At 41.1% G+C, this 17,774-nt stretch overlaps 1 protein-coding gene across 7 annotated transcripts in view; it reads left to right on the forward strand.

The window, feature by feature from the left end:
- Positions 1-15,615, forward strand: part of KCNJ16 (potassium inwardly rectifying channel subfamily J member 16) — a 41,918-nt gene extending 26,303 nt beyond the window's left edge. For 4 of the 7 annotated variants that reach the window (XM_076353572.1, XM_076353574.1, XM_076353571.1 and 1 more), the window contains one exon: positions 11,051-15,615. In XM_076353572.1, coding sequence (XP_076209687.1) covers positions 11,127-12,416 — 1,290 coding nt within the window. In that variant the 5' untranslated portion in view covers positions 11,051-11,126 and the 3' untranslated portion in view covers positions 12,417-15,615. Of the gene's footprint in view, positions 1-1,311; positions 1,471-2,098; positions 2,186-11,050 lie in introns of all 7 variants that reach the window. The other 3 variants (XM_076353575.1, XM_076353578.1, XM_076353576.1) reach the window with 2 other exon arrangements.
- The last annotated feature ends 2,159 nt before the right edge of the window (positions 15,616-17,774 follow it).

Raw genomic sequence — 17,774 nt, forward strand, 5'->3', positions numbered from 1 at the left:
AGTAGTACTGCTGAGTGAAAATCTTCAATGCAAAGGTCAGCCATAGAGGCACAGACCATGGGCACTGAGGAAGGCATGGTCAGCCTCTATGCAAATCACTGGAAGACAAAAATCCTGTCAAAAAAACCCCTAAATTCACTTTTTTTATTTATTTTTTTTTAAATAAGCACTGTAACTTTTGGAAACAATTTTATATTTTTAACAGAAAATAATATATTAACTTTCCCTGAGACAGCTGAGGGATATGCTGATTGAATAAATTCATTATGATGGGACTGAGAAACTTGTTTGTTGCATTCCTCCAGGGGGTCATTGTAAAGCCTTCAACAAGTATTCTACCTCTCTGGCTCCAGTCTCAGGAAGATTTGAAGCAGACTTACATTCATTCTTATTATGTGCTTATAGTTAAGCATATGCATGGATGTTTTTCTTAGATTTAAACCCATTGCCTTAGCTCTTAGATTGTCCTTATGCCACATGCCTGGCCTGAGATTCCTCTCAAGCCCTTCAAGAGCTGAAAAAACCAATTGCCTACGATTGAAGGGTCCATTCCTTGGGGAGCCCATGGAAGAAGTCATTGGGATTTACTCACAAACCAGTTTGGCAAGTGCAGGTTTGACATACAGTGTTTGAAACATGGCTACAAAAATAAAGAAGAAAATATTTAGGAAATTACATTAAAAATATTAGTAGTAGTCAACACCAATCAAATAAAGAATAAAACAAGGTCAAGATTTAAAGTTTTCACCATCACGAAAAGTGTATTTTTAAACTGTGCAAGGTGAATCGTGAAAGCCATTTTCAGTGCCTGTTGCAACGCATGCCACATGCACAGTGTGTAAGGCAAGAGCACAGCAAGAAAAAAAGCTGTCTTCACTCGACAACCTTTGAGAACTCAGAATATGCCCAAAAGACAACTCTAAGAAGCAGGACAGTGAGAAGACATGAAAAAAAGGAGGATTAGATCTGAGAAACACTGATACAGAGGTGATGAAAGATTAATCCAAAAGAATGGGATATTGATATGGGTAATGAGTCATCAGGGTGTCACAGTTAGTATTGGTGCAAATATTGAAAAGGATCTTAAGAATTAAGCACTAAATCTGTCTGCTACACATGGTTTTGGATGGAGTGGAGAGGAGAAACTTTGTATATGGAGTCATAAATGATGAATAAAGTTTGCCCCATTAAATACTTGATGTGGACCACCATTAAAGAGTGGGCACTGGCATAAATGAAACTCAACTCTGATTCAGGATGAATGTTCCCATCTTTAGAGGAATGAGTAACTTACCTAATGATGTTTTAAAGGTGGGGGAGAAGAGACCAGCTTTAAGAGGAGATTCTGCTTTTCTTCGTATTTCTTAAAATACTGATCAATGTGTCCAGAAACTCACCGAGGTGATCAGGAGTAAGCTGTGGGACAGCTTCAAGAGACCAAAAAGGAAGTTATGCAACCCGCACACTGAGGTAAAAATAAAATTCTTAAATGTATGGTCCAAACACACACACACGCGTGATTTTCCAGTTCCACATAATTATCTGACTTGCAAATCACCATCATACTGTAAATTAGACCGCTGAACTTGGGAAGAGAATGACACTTGAAAACAAGAGTGGCCAACATCATGCTGAGTATGTTTTGAAAAAACAACTGCTGAGTTTCAGAGTAACCTGCCTTTCCAGATCACATACAGCCATGCTGGGACTGAGGCTCATGAGGATGTATACACAGAGGTTCAGCCATCTGCTCTACAAGGTGTTGAAAGTCATCTCTGAAAGAAGCATCCCATTCCCAAATTTCTTATAGACCCCAGCGGAGTTAAATAGCAATATGGAAAGTCAGCATTTTGCCAAAGTCAGTGAACCAAAGAAAATGAAGATTTAAAAAAGCCCTTGTTCCTTAGAAAGTATTGCTGTAATTCCAGCAAGCCAAGCCAATTCTGAAGAGCCATGATGGATACTGCCTGTGGTGATACTAAGAAACCCAACAGCTAGATCTGATCCAAAACAAGAAATCAAAGACAACCCCTTTGCTGACTTCAGTAGGATTTGGATCAGGCCTCTGATCTCTGAAACCATTTAATATATTTCACAGGCTTTTAAAAAGTGGTGACATATATAGCCTGACAAATGTGGAAGCGTGTTTTGGTTTGGATGAAGAACCTGAAACTTGGGATGCCAGGTAGGACTATGGGCCTTGGCTGAGCAGCTCCAGTCATAGGAGCTGCATCATATCCTCTACCAGACTCGAGAGAAATCATATTTAGGTGTATCAGAGGTCGACTTCTGCTGTATCTATATTCACCAATGAGAGTCATACAAAGCTGCTCAGAAAAGCAAATAGTAATTCTTGACCCTAGTAATGACTGATAAATTGACTTCTTGAAGCATAGTATTTGATTGCATGGTTTATCTCACTGCATGTGTTAATGTCAGTCACGGAATTTTCTGGTGCTTTTCCTAAAAAAAAAAAGAACCGATACATTGTTTGACTTGATCCTTAGCTAATACTTATCTCAACCTTTTTGATTTGGGAATCAGTCTGGAAAGCCTGAGACAGCAGGGTTTTTTGTGGTATTTCCTAAAAAATTAGGTCATAGTGGATGTGATTCATTTTATTTACATGTTTTATTTTGATTTTTTTTTCCTTCTCCCTTTCATTTCTTAAAGAAGTACTGTAAAATTATATTTTCACTGTTAGACCCTACTTTAATTTTGAAAATGTAAAGGCTTTGGTGATTTAATTGGCATTTGAGATATTTTATTAGGTGGGATGAGACAGCTTCTGGGTATCATAGTGGAATTCCTGCTGAGGTCAGTAGCCTAAAGTTGTGATCAGTAGAAACTTGCAAGTGTTCCCGTCTGCCGCGGATAGCCCTTAGAAGTTAATAACTGGTGTCAGCTATATCTCCGGGAACTTTCTACTAGGGTTGGGAGGAAAAAAAAATAATCAGAGATCCTCAGGCTTCCTACTCACATCTTACTTCTCTCATCTGTTGAACAGAGCTCACTCATGCTGTTAACTTGGGATTCTGTTTTATTCTCTTCCATTCCTTATATGAAATACAATAGCGAGGCATCTGATCCAAACTCCATTGACACCAACACAAGGCTTTCCATTCTCAGAGCTGCAGCCTTTTGAATTGGCAGGATTAAAACTTGCACAGGCAATATAAGGAGTTCTCTGATCTTCACATAACCCTTTGGTTAAAGCCACATAACCTTTTCTTCTCTCAGTTGTTTTTGCTTTGTGTGCACACAGAGAGTTGCAGGACCAGGGAGCACCGAAGTACATAGGACTGCAGGAGTTAATTGTAGTGCCACAAGAAGTACAGCCTGTATCTCCTTACCTTTCTTATTCTACAGACATACTTGCATAAAGAGCACAACTGGAAAGACAGTGGCTCTGCATTTCTATGTCACAGTGCCCTTCCCTGGATGTTTGGTTTACAATGTACTCCAGAAAACAGGAAAAAAAGGAGTACGCTTTCTGCCTCAGGAAGCAGAACTGCACAGTGTGACGTAAAGGAAACGGCCCCTGAGACTGGAAGAACCCTTTTAGAATATCAGCTCTTGCCTGCCCGCAAAACCCTACATTATTAATAACCTGTTGTGTTTTGAGAAGAGATATAACAGCACTGAATTGCGGCAAATAACAGAGCTGAGGGTGTTGGCTCCGTTAAATGAAAGTGGTCAGCATTATCTAATCTGATTCTATCATTGTTCATGACCTGCCACTTACCTATTGTTGAATACATTATTATATTACATCATGTCTATTAAGAGCTGCAACAAACTGTTCTACTGTTCCCTGCCAACAAGATCTGGTGGAACAGTTCCTCGAAGAATTTTTCTGTGCCTCTGTAGGCATAGGGTTCAATGTGTGGAGAAATCCCACTGCACACATCTGCAGAGCTATTGAAATTAACCTTCACTGTGCATTGGCGCAGACATCAGTGTGTCAGGGGAGGAGGGAGGAGGAAATGATAATTAGTGCTAACACTTGCATTCGATTGCCTCACAGCTAACTTGCATTAAAGCCCAAGGGATTCTGCCTGTTGAAGTAAGGAATAGGTTGGCTACTGATTTCCAAAGGAAGAAGACTGGATATAAAATACATCTTTTCAGCTGTTCCATGTCTGCGTGTCTGGTAGATTTTCAGGTCTAGGATGTGTACCAGCTATACCATTTTTAAGAACTGAGGCTACAGGGCCTTGACCAGAAATAGAGACTCTTTGGTCCTGTCATCTCAATACCAAAATGCAAGTGGCTCATAGCTGATGGGAAGAGAACCAGAAGGAGGAATTTTCAGGCAGGAGGGGATGACAGTGGCCCTGCATGGATCCAGCTGCTCCATTGCAGGTGTGGGCTGCGCTAGATGCACAGCAGGGTCACCTTTGAGGGTTGGCTCAGGTGCTCCCGTTCACTTTGTTTCCCTGCTGTGGTCGGGGAATTGGCTCATCAAGGCAGCCCTGGGCCATCTCAGCTCAGCCCCAGCACTGCTGCAGGTGCACTGGGACTGCTCACAAGCTGCACCCAGCCTGAGGGCCACAGGTACCCACCCACATCCGCACTAGGGGAGGCTGATGTGGGTATCGTGCTGTTGAGTGCATGCTGTGTCTGGTCACCCTGGTACAGGAGCTGCTGAGAGCTGAGGGTTAAAAAGAGGAAGAGAGTCCTGAGAGTCAACAGTTTTAGGTTTCACCCCTGCCAAATTGTCTGAGACAAAGAATGGCAGTGAGGCCCGAAATCAAGAGTTTCAAGTTGCCAGCACTTTCCATTTCTCATGGTATTTCAGTGTTTCCACTGCTTGTTCCTGGCTAAAACCAAGCAGTGCATACAGTGCGAATAAATTAAAATAGACATTTTCAGCTTTCTACAGATTTTGGGAAATGCTCTGAGTGGTAAGCAGGGGGCTGGTTCACTTTTAACCTGTCCTGTGGCTCTGAAATGGGTAACCAGCCTTCATCGAGGAGCAAATTTAAGAGTCTGTCTTCTCGAACTTAAGGGTCCAAACTTCTTTCTTTCTTTTTTTTTTTTTTTTTGGTTTTGTTTTAAGGAGATCTGGTTTCACTTAGATGAATTAAATGTCAATATATCTGTTACTGTGAGTTGTTCCAGTGTAGATTGCAGCACTATTGCATGACTTTAAAATCTGTGCAAAGGTCTGCTGCTCTGTGTTACTTATGTCTATCTTTAAAAATGTTTAATAAACAAATACTTTTATATTGATACGTTAAGTCTTGTGTCTGTATGGAGGTATTGAATAGGAAGTCTAAGAAGTATCCTTTTTCCCCAGCTCTGAGCTTAGCCTATTCAAAGTTTTGTATTATTGCTGTATTTGCAATCTTCTCTTCTGCTGTTGAAAGACCTATATACACAAAATGATGGAGAAGAAGGGTGTTACTTGTAAGGTCATGCTTGCAGAACTGTGTGTTACAAATTGGACAGAGGCCCATGCCGGTTGGTGTACTGCAGCCCTACCAACCTCCGCTGCAGTCAGTCATCTAAGCTGAAGTGATCGGAACAGCGAAACTTTTATTTTAAAGGGAAAGTTGAGCCATTTAAAAGCTTCGCTCCAATAGCTTCAAAGACATTACTGTGGATATAAGAAAGTTCTGTGAAGCTCCTGGCTGGGGTGTGCTCCGCTCCTGTAAAGTCAGCACAAAAGCACGTACTGATCTGAAAGTGCTCTGTGTCATGCTCTGTGGTGGGAACCCATCTCTGACGTCCTTGCTCCCTAGAGGTCTGGCTCTGGGTTCAGTTTAGGGGATTTTGCATTCCCCCTCCCTTTGTAGAGATGCCCTTTAGTCATTTGTGAGGATCTAAGCTGAGATGAGGAGCATTAAATATAAAAAAACCCGCTTGTAACATACAGTTGTGCTCATCAGGCTCTCAGACCTGACCTGTTAGAGAATATCAGACACTTTCTAAAACTGTGAACATCATTGAGCTTTTTTGTTCTGCCCGAGGAGGCGAGTGAAAGCTTTCGCACCATAAAGATAAGTCTATCTTGTGGGCTAAGGGTAATCAGACTTACAAGCCAAGCAGGCAGCAGATTTACAAGCACAGTCTCATGTGTCCTGAGGCACACCTGTTGGAGACTGCTAGCAAACACCTCCGTGGGGCAGTTGTGTGGTGCGCATGGTATGAGATACACAAATGGTGAATCATGATGTGTGCCAAGCCTGCTCTGGGGATTACATATCAGAAGCAGAAAGACTGGCTGAAAGAATTAGGAGAAGTTAGGTCCCTTTTCAAAGAAGAAGAGTGGAAGGAAGGAAGGAAGGAAGGAAGGAAGGAAGGAAGGAAGGAAGGAAGGAAGGAAGGAAAGAAAGAAGGAAGGAAGAGTCTCAATGCTGTCCTGTAGTAGATTTATTTAGATTTTGTGGGTGGTGGTTTTTTATTAAAGGAACAAGTATTTGAGTCAATTCCAAAGCAGCTCAAAAGGTTTCTACTTGTCACATTTCTGGTCTCTGAGCTAAAAGTCTTCCAGGGTTATACAACAATGACTAAAACTGGAAACCTTTCGGACGATTTCCAAAATGAAGCAGGAAACTGAGGTGATTGCTAAACCGACGCTAGAGAGAGAGATCCACTTCCATGAGTGTGGGGTTAGAGTGAGAGTACCCAATTTCATTTGGAGGTTTCGAGTTGTTTTCTTTTTGATTTAATCTCAGAACAGATTTATTCTGGAACCAAGATCCTCACATTGTTTTGCTTGATGTTTTACAAACAGGCTGTTGACTGAAGTTGTCACTGAATGAAAATTCACCCCTACTTGTTTACATAATGGGAAAATATAGTCATAAAATGGGTGTAGCAACAACTCGTTAGGTGTTAGGTTAAGGTGTAGTATAAGGATTATCCTCATAAAACACTGAGCCCTAAACTCAAAATTCAAGATTAAACTGACAATTACCTTTAGTGGAAGTCTTTAAAAGGCTAAACTCGATGTTTAAGGCTTTTAAGTTACTGTTGTTCTGAGTGAGTTGATGAAAATCGAGAGTTCAAGTTCTTCTGGTACAGCTGCTCTATTCAAGAGGAACTAGATGAAGATGATAAATATGATAAAAAGGCTTGCTTCTGCTAGTGTTTGCTTTGTGGTAGCTCTTCACTGGCTATAAGTAGGTGTTGGGTTTATTCCCATTTCTGCCACTGCACTGCTTTATGACCTTTGAAATACAGGAATTTACTTACCTTTCTCCCATATCTAATTGGGGTGAAATTCTCAAAGATACCAGTTTCGGGGGTCAATATGCAGACCCCATGAACATAGGTCTCTAGAGCAGTTCTCTATCTCTCTGAGCACGTTTCAGTATCCAACACAGTAAGATCCTAGCCTTGGCTTAGATAATTAAGAATATATGCTGATTTTCTGAACTCTGAGTCTGATACATATATGCTTTAGAAGAACTTCTGAACCCTCTCTGCCATTTACCCCAATGAAATCTTTGAGATTTCTCTATTTCTGTCATCCTGCTATCCTGCCTAGCTTCACTGCTCCATTTTTATCTCTGATAAGTTTTTATTTGGGGTGGAAATACGTTTATAAGAATGGTTAGCAAAAGCACTGCAAATTTCAACACACTTCCTCCTCTGAACAATGGAACAGTATGCAAGAGGAGGCTCATGATGTGTACAAACATGCCCAGAAATAAAGGAGAAAACCTCACGAAAAGTAAAAGCAAGACAAAAAGGGTGAGGGTTTGTGTGTTAGAGGAAGGTGAAAACGCTTCCTGGCAACATCTGAGAATCATTTGCAGCAACCGATCCATGAGCTTTAGTGAGTAGAAAATGTTTTTAAATCCTCCCCCATCCCCTTTGTTAATTTTTACCAGGTAGTAGGACCTTTAATGTAATTCATATGGCTTTCTTAGGGATGTGTAAAATATTTCCGTTTTGAAAAATAAGATTTTTGAAATGGCTCTAAGATTTAAGTTCATAAGTCTGGTTGTGAGTCTGTGGTCTTCTCCCTTTTAAAATTTGGTAATAATAATAGTCTTCAGACTGTTCTGCAAAAGGCAGCATGTCTCAGTAGAGTGAGCGATGAACATCTGGCTTCACAGCCTCACTGCCTCTAATTTGGAATAGGAAAATCACGTGCCTGTTTAAAAGTGTCCCCATGAATGAAGTACAGATCGTAATACAGACTTACATAATTCAGAAACATTGAAGGATGTTTCTTTAGACTTAAATGTTCTGAGCAACATCAGACAATATAAAAGAGTTATTAATTATGATGCATGATTATTATTGCACTCGAGAGACTTCAAGAGGTAGCCTGGAAAAGTTCCGATTTGGCTTACCTTTAAGCACACCCAAAATACTGGGCAACATTTTTAGATGTTTTTGAGTGTCTGAGGAGGCTATTTCCTAAGACTTTCAAGCACATTTGGGATTTTAGGTCATCTGGGGCACGTCTCCACTGTGCAATGCCAAATGGCTCTGAGCAATCCAATTTTCAACACGATGGAGAAAGATTAACTCAGATCCTGAGAGCAATATATGTCTGTTAGTGTTGCTCTGCACTGGTTCTTTTTTACTCCATCCAGCTTCAGGGCTAGATTATTTGCTTCTGGTTTAGGAAGCTCTGCATCACGTTCCCTTTCTTATTACAGACATACTTTTGATTGTTTTGCAAAATCCAAGCTAGCATCTTACTACATGGCTTCATTTAAACCAGTTAAAACCCCATCATAGACATCCATGAGCATATATATATATTACTACAACCTGTACTTAGGAGAGACCCTAAGTAGAGTCAGAGTTCCTAATGCAAGATGCTTCACAATCAAAGTTGTCTCCTGTGTGTGACAGGCTACTGTAAAATCAGAGTGGACTTTGCCACATAGCTGCATGTGTGACAGTCCATGGTTCTTGCCAGCACCAACAAAATCTAAAGATGGTGCCAGCAAAACACCATTTTTGCAATATGATGATTTGCTGATGGCAACAGCAGAGAGTGGAATCAACTCAGTAGTCTTTGATTCATGAACTGTTTAGTCCCTTTTAGAGTCCCAGGATGTTTGTGAGTATTTTCAAGGAACTCTAGTTTGAATCAGTCAATAAGAAAACCAGTATAAGCCTAAGTATGTTTTTTATTTAAGATTATATTGGCTCCTGATTACAATTTGCTTCATTTTCACACCTCACATTATGAGGTTCTTAAAAAAATAACTCAACAGTTTCCAGTTTTTGCTTGTTGTTAAATATGACTTATAAAATGTTAGGTCAAGAGTCTTCAATAGACTAGGCTGCACTGTTTGTTTAAAGCTATGAGTAAAGCAAGTCATATGAATGTTTCCAAAGACTGTATTCCAAGAAGTATTTTTGGAAACATTAATGTTGTGTTTTTTAATGAAGGCCACATTCTGAGGCTACGACACCATATGTCACATTCATTTCTGTACTGAAAAAAAAAAAAAGAAAAGAAAAAAGAAATGGAAACTATGTTTGGCTTTTAAGTGTTTTTGGAATAGTGTCTATGCATGCTTGTCATTGTTCCTTGGATGGGAGAAGAGTTCTCGGTCTGTTAATCTAGTCCATCCAACATATATTACACTCTATGGGCCTGACTCTCTTCTGCCTTGAAGTGTGTGCAGTCATTTATACTGAGGCAAAGTGAATGAAGAGCTGAGGAAAAAGACTACCACTAGGAAACTTTTTTTAAAACTCATTTTCCATGAATATGTTGGCTTCATTGTAAACCTACATCTGAACCTTTTTCAGCTGAAACCAGCTTGAAAATGGGAAATGTCATTTTTCCATTGAAAACTTACAATTTTTGGAAGAATAATGACAGCTTTTCCTCAAAAATATTAGCTTTTTTTCTTCAGAAATATCAGTTAGAAGCATGACATCTGGCAAAAATTTTGAATTAATCTAGCTGTGTACCCTATCACTTCTGACTTGTCAGTGTTTTGTGTGTTAGCGGTTGGGATATGGTAGAATGAGCTGGAGACCTGCAGGAAAAGGCATTTGCCTTTTTCAGTGCTGTATCCTACAAGTAATTCATAAGCATCCTGTAACTGATTACTTCAGCTAAGTCTTTCCTTTTTTATTGGATTCCAGTTGATGAGGTCTCCGTTTCTAACATAAGTTCTTGTTATTAGTCACTAAACGTATAGCCTAGCACTTCGTACTGCTGAAGTTCATATGGTTGCAATCTGCAAAGACATCCATTTTTTCTCTGATCTGACAGAGGAATCTCCTAATTCACATCACTTCCTAAATTTGTGTCATCCACAAATTTTATTAACATACTGCATGTTTGTTTCAAACTCATTAATAAATATTTAAATACTTTTTGGCAGCCGGATTTCTTTTTTGTTTTAAGGAATGATTTGTGAGGGTTTCCAGGACCTCAGAGAGGTTTCTTTTTCATTTGAAATGTAAATACTTTTCTACAAATTGAACAAATATGTCTCTGTAGCACTAGCCCAGTGAAGTTCAATTCCATGACCAGGTTTTTCTGGGCAATACTGAAACACAAATAATGATGAATGATTGTGTGGTTGATACATTTTCTGGTTAAAACACATTAGCACTGAACTTGCCTGCCCATGCTACTGAAGTCTTATGTCTAAATGAGGGTGTTTTCCTAGGCATTTCTTCTAATGGAGGAAAACATGCATGCAATACGCAACAAACAAATAATTAACTACCTCAAATATTTGGCTAACTTTAAGAGGGTTCATGCCATTCCTGTGACCGTTCATGAGAGCCCATCCTGATTTGAATGTTACTTCACCAGAACATTAGAAGAGATACTCACAGTGGGGTCACCACAAAGGTTTTTGATTTCTGTTTTCTTCTACGTACCAAATTTTAGGATTGATATGGACATTTCTAACTGGTTGAATTTCTAGCTGCCTCATATTTCCAGGCCTAAGTTTTTGAGCTATGTTGTGTAATGAATGTCAGAGTCTGTACTCTTCAGAAAATTGCTCACGATGGCCACAGAGTGAATGTGTTTAGATTTGACGTTACAGAGTTCTGGCGTAGGAAATTAAAACAAAAATAAACTTTTTCTTTTATTTCATAGATTTCCAATGAACAAAGAAAACAAATAGCCCCTGGGACCACAAGTGTGTTCTGTAAACTGATGCCACGAGGCAGATATGAGAAAGATGCCTGAACAGAGTGGTTGCTATAGGCCTGTAAACATACAGGGAAATAAGATCAGTTACCAAGGCGCGTGTCAAGAAAGCCCTGAAATGGGGATGAAAAGGTTGCAGAAGCGATTTCTCCACAAGGATGGCAGCTGCAATGTGTACTTCAAACACATCTTTGGGGAATGGGAGAGCTACGTAGTGGACATATTTACCACACTGGTGGACATCAAGTGGCGCCATATGTTTGTGATATTCTCACTGTCCTATGTTCTTTCATGGTTGTTCTTTGGACTAGTCTTCTGGCTGATAGCAATCCAACACGGAGATTTATTCAACGATGAGGAAATAACCCCCTGTGTTGCAAATGTCCATAGCTTCACAGGAGCATTCCTATTCTCCCTTGAAACCCAAACAACCATTGGTTATGGTTACCGCTGTGTTACAGAAGAGTGCTCTGTTGCAATCCTCATGGTTATCCTACAGTCAGTATTAAGCTGCATTATTGACACCTTCATAATTGGAGCAGCCTTGGCTAAAATGGCCACAGCTCGAAAAAGAGCTCAAACCATTCGTTTTAGCTACTATGCTGTAGTAGGCTTAAGGGATGATAAATTTTGCCTGATGTGGCGCATTGGTGATTTCCGGCCAAATCACATGGTTGAGGGCTCTGTACGAGCTCAGCTTCTGCGCTACAAAGAAGACAAGGAAGGGAGAATGACGATGGAATACAAGGACTTGAAGCTGCTAAATGACCAGATCATACTTGTTACGCCAGTGACAGTCGTACATGAAATTGATAGTGAGAGCCCCTTGTATGGCCTAGACCGCAAAGCTCTGGCCAAGGACAACTTTGAAATCTTGGTCACATTTGTCTACACAGGTGATTCAACAGGAACTTCACATCAGTCAAGAAGCTCATATGTCCCCAGAGAGATTCTTTGGGGCCATAGGTTTAATGATGTCTTACACGTAAAGAAAAAATACTATAAGGTGGATTGCTTACAGTTTGAAGAAACCACAGAAGTTTATGCTCCTCACTGCAGTGCCATGCAACTGGATCGGAAGGAGCAAGAATGGAACCGAACTGAGAAGACACGGGAAAAAGAAGCAGAGACATCAGCACTGGAGATCAAGTCATTTAGTACTAACCAAAAGTCATTTAGTGCAGTTGCTCTCATCACCAGTTGTGAAGATCCAGAAGATACAGTGACAGCTGTCAATCAGCATTCTGGAGAAGTTTCTTATCAGAAAGCATCTGTGACCTTAAGTAGGTTACCAATAGAGTCCCAAATCTAGCTTTTTACTGCAATTAAAATCACTTCCAACAAATTCTCCCAGCATAGCTTTTAGAATATAAACTGAACACATGCACAAGTATTTATATTATAAACCTCGCTGACAGCATGCCCACATTGTAATACATTGCTGAGCTGCTAGAAGGAGCTTCATACTGGTTAGCGTGGGTATCAGTAACAGATTAGCATTGGCACAAGAAAACGGCTTACATTTGGGCTGACTAGACAGCTACTGTACTAGAGCAAACTTACTGTAAACTTTATTATCCTGCAGGGACCAATGTTGGACATACCCAGAGATAGATAATGATCTAGGCAGGGAACAAAAACAATGTAGTGTGCCCTCTAGGTCAGATTTTTCAAAGCTGCCTAATTTATTTGGAAGGCCAGTTCCCAGTCCCTCTAGGAGGCTCTGAAGCTCCCCCAACATCACAACAAACGATTGTGCTTTCATTACAATTGCACCTCTCTAGCAGTTCAAACGAAGCCCCCATCCTGGAGTTGCACTGGTGAATCTATGGGGCTGTTCTTTGTAGGAGGGAGTGAACTGGCAAGAATAATTGAACCCAGTATTACTGGGGAGCTTTGGAAACCTGCTTACACCCTGCCCAGTCTCCTGTGGGATCCACAGTGGGATCCTGGAGAGCTTTTTTCATTTCCTAGTCGTGAGCCATTCCCAGAAGTGCCACTCCCTCGGCAGCTTGAGGTATGCGGTATGTCAGCTGGCTTGGGGCTGCATGAAGATTTTGTTACGTGGCTCTGACGGCTAGGAGGGCTGGCCAAACTGGCTCATTTGCAATGTTCAGAAATTAAAACGAGACCTCAAGTTTGAAATAAAAATCAGCAAAATCAGGTTAAGCCTCAGAGAGAAGATCATGTTTTTAGAGTGAGCTGTGCAATATTTTAAATCAAAACGTCTTTCATTTCAGATTGTCAGGCTTGCTTTTCTTTTTAGTATATTATGCCTCTTTAAAAAGACAAAGATCAATCTGGAGACCAAACAGTGTGATTTTGTCAAAATGAAATATTTGTATTCATCTGAAGTGACTGCGTAAAAATCCTTCGCAGAGAAATTCAACATACTCGGCTGTCAGCTCAATTTGGAAAAAAGGAAAATGTTAATCTTTTGAAGTCGTCTGTGACATGGAAGTTCCATGCTCTGCACATCTCTGTAATTATTCAATAAGCAATATCTCATCATGCTTTTTTTCCCTGATGATTACGGTTAATTTGCATTGTGTTTAATTACCATGCTAACGTAAAAATAATTATCTCTGAATTCGTGATTGCCTAAAATGGGATTTATCTCACCTGACCTCAGCCATCAAGAAATTGTTTGCCTACTGGTCGAGGCTCTCTGTGGTTACTGGAACTCTTCTTCTGTTGTCACAGGGGAGTTCATCCCATCTTACTCTGGCTTTTTAGGGAGCTGAAGGCAATAGGATGTGTTTATCCTGGAAACGTTCATCCCTCTCCATTTATTGTTAAAGGAGATGAGATGACTGTTGTGGAAATGCTGGCTAACTTTAGGCTGCTAAAATTAGGTCTGACGATGATTCACATCATCCTGACTAATTAAAAGTTTTTATGAGCTCATCACATTTAATGAAGAAAAATAGCACGCTGAATGTTTTTTCCTGAAATTTATTCCATATAGTAGTATTGCTGCATTATTTTAACGTATCTTGCATTTCTCTTTTGCTAGCACTTGGCTTTCAATATATGTGATCCCTTTAGGTAAAACCAAACATATTAACACGCCTGGGGGGAGGTGGTTATTCCGAAGCTCATTAATCAGCCTATTTTATATGCTGAATCATCAGCAGCATCCATCTATAACTGCAGTAGAAAACATCTTATTGTATCCTGGATTTGAGCACTGGGAGACATTGGGAAATAGTCTAAAAAAATGGAAAGGAATGTAGGAAAATGTATAAGGGTCTCAGTACTTATGCGGTGTTGGAAAAAACACCATCCGGATTGTATAAAATAGAATATAACCTTCAAGACATGTGAAGTAATCCTTCCACACTCCTCTGTCTTTGCAAGATCTTGGCTGGGTTGCTTTATTCGATGGTGAAGAACCCCACTTTGGGAAGGACATGGAGCAATTTGAAGAGAATCCGAAGATCTAGAAAACATGTCAGTGAGGAAGTAGGGAAATAACTGAAGGTGTTTCAGTCCAAAAAAGGGGTTAGGAAACAAAGAAACAGTTCTCAAACACAAAAATTGCAATTCAAGAGAGAAGGATAATCTGTTGCCTGTATCTGGTGGGTAGGACAGGAAAACATGGGCTTAAACCAAAGCCAAAGAGATTGAAGTTAATTAGGAAACACTGTTGTAAAGAAGGTGAAGCACCGACAGATCTGTGGGGTGTGTAATATCTGTGGTGGTGGCTTTTGGGAGCCTGTTGGAGAAAACGTCTGTCAGGAGTGATATAGAATGGTCAACCTTGCCTTGAACTTTCCAACCCTGTTTTTCTGTGATGCTATGATTTTCAGAAAAAGGGAATGTCTAACATGAAATCTGCTTAACTGGTCACTTTACAAGTACTTACACACATGTGAGTATTTGCTTAATTACATAGGTAAAGCTACCTATCAGAGATGAGATACTACTGAGATACGTAATCAGAATCCTCAAAATATCTTCAAAAGGTGCATATTTCAGGTGCTGCTTGTAAAAGTAGTTTCCCTTATTAAGCTGTGAATCTCAGCTGCCTTTCCCTCTCCCAGTTATGTACTGTGTGAGCCTCTTGCGGTGAAGAAAATTCTTTCCTCAGAATGACTTTCCTGTAAGTGAAAGTACCCGGAGTCTGATTTAGCGTTTTGTCACATGCTTCTTGGTATAGATAGATATAAATACGTGAGCATGTATAGTAATGTATGCTTTGGCATGTAAGTCAACCACGAACTGATGAGGGTCAGGAAGAAACTTCTCTCCTGGGCATGTTAATTCGTAACAGGCTACTATACAGTTTCTCCTACTTTTATCTCCAGCATCTGATACCAGCCAGTGCTGGAGACAGGATACTGGTTGAACCACTGGTCTCAACCAGTCTGGCTTTTTCTGGGTTTCTCTGTTTGATATTTTAATTTCATTTATCACAGTATAAAAACTATGTATAATAATGTATAGTAAAGCATGCATTGCATTTTTATGAATAAAGACACAGAAATAAAGAACATGCCTCTACCACACACCTTGTGAGAGCACATTTTACTTTTCTTCCCTTCAGCCACAGTTTTAAGCTTCCATATCTTACGCACTAAGGGGTCATGGAAAGATTTATAAAGTGCAGAGTAGTCTTTTGACTTTAAAAGATGCCAAATCACAAGCAAACCCACAAAGTTATAAATACATTCTGTGGAAGCTTCTTAGCATGAACTCCGTTTGTTTGGAGGAACGAGCCAAAGCAAGCCCCGCTCAGACATACGCACACGCACTTCTGCGTGGCAGTGGCATCCAGAGCTTGCATACTTAACCTGCAACCTCCTCACCTGATGAAGGATCTTTGATAGTGCCAGGTGGATAAGACAGGAATGGACAGAGGTGTAGAAGAGATACACAAGCACACAAAATGTGCAGGCTCCTTCCTAAACTATCATTTAGGTGGGGCCTGACTGCACTCTTGGTAGAGCCAGTTCTTACATCCTCCTTGCCTAGGAGAGGACCTAGGAAAGACTCTTGCAGTACGCTGGTGTACAGCAGCTTTGGGTAAGTAGGAGGGAGAATCTTCCTCACCCATCTGCTCTTTCTAGATGAGGATGTTTCCCGAGGGTTTCCGTTTGGCTTTTTTTTATTCATCCCCATTGCAGAGCTGAGCAATGCAAAAGCAAGCAAGCCTCTCAGAAACCTGACAAAAGTAATAACACGTGCATCCTCACAGCAGAAACGCAGACCTAACCCTTAAGTCATCCCTAATGAACAGACGAAAGTGCCCACCAGCTCAAAAGTAAGTGTCTGGCGGCATTCTGGGCTGTTCAGTGAGTTGGGAGCTGAAGTGAAACTCAAGTACCCTCCCGCTCTTCCAGAGCATTGCACGTGCTCCTTGGGTCCTCAGAAAGCCCATACGTTGGGTTGAAGTTCAGCAGCTCCTCCCCAGCCGCCAAGAGGCAGCAGCTGGCATTTCTTTCCGCCTCAGCTGGAAGTTGCTCACCCTGTTCCCATCTTTTCCACGAAATTTACCAGATGAAGCAAAATTTTAACAACAAAGAGAAAATACAAACCACTTTGCATTGGACTCCTGTATCATGATTATAGCTGCATCTCGGTTATTTTCTCTTGGAAAGTAGCACTATTGTTCTGGGTCAAGATTAGTTTATGTCAAAGGGAATATAATAAGAGATTATTATATAATCTATTTTTCCAGATTTGCCTACCACCATTCATTAAGGCAGCTGGCATTTCCTTCCCCATTATCATGTATCATTTAGTGCATATTTTCTGTGAAGTCGATTTTCAGATGTGGGACATATATACTCCCTTTGTTTATCCCTTGTTTCTGACACACTGCGCAGGAGGTCTGACTTCAGCTGCCTACCTAACTTGCAGCATTACGGTTACACAGTTACACTCACTTCAGGAAATAACAGGTACCTTTCAGGGCACCAGAAGTGTTTGTGTGGGAAGAAAAAATTGCTTGTAAGCTTTTTTTAGCTCTTAAATCTTTGCTGGTTTTGAGCTGGGAACCTGCAAACAGAAAGAGTTGGTGTCTCTGTGGTGGGCTAAGAGGCCCATTTAGGGAAGCATCTGACAACAAATTCACTTCCAAGCAGACAAGAGGAAGCATGACAGAAATGAAACAAGAATGAAACAAGGAGCAGTTACAGTTTTAGTCTGGGCTGAAAAATGTGGATCGATGTTGTCATGGGGCTTAAAATCACAACACAGGAGCTACTTCCAGAATTTAAAGCTTTTCTTGGGGTCAGTCCCCGTGGCTGAGGAGATGATGGGGGAATCAGATAAACATCAGGCAAAAGCAGTATGAAGTTGGATAATTCCTTTTTGGGCTCATGTTGCTCCCTAGAAAGCTAGGATTTTTTGAAGCTGTGTTATTGCCACCTGTCAGTCGACGTTTGCTTCATGCTCCGCCACGCAAAGTTACCTAGGACTGCCAGAAGTGCCCGCGGATTTCCTACCCGGGTGCGTCCCCGAGGTCCCGTATCTTCCTGGCCCAGCGCAAACCCAACCTCGGGTGCTATCAGCCGCGTACAGAGGGCAGCGGGGCTGCATGTTTGCCAGGCACTAGCCATCGCCTGGCTCGCACGGCAGCGCCCGCAGCCCCCGCAGCCCCAGCCCCGCTCCTCCCGCCGCGGGAGCCCGGCAGCGCCGCCCGGGGCCGCGCCGCCGCGGGCAC

The sequence above is a fragment of the Aptenodytes patagonicus genome, chromosome 16 (genome assembly GCF_965638725.1).
Source record: "Aptenodytes patagonicus chromosome 16, bAptPat1.pri.cur, whole genome shotgun sequence".
Lineage (NCBI taxonomy): Eukaryota > Metazoa > Chordata > Aves > Sphenisciformes > Spheniscidae > Aptenodytes > Aptenodytes patagonicus.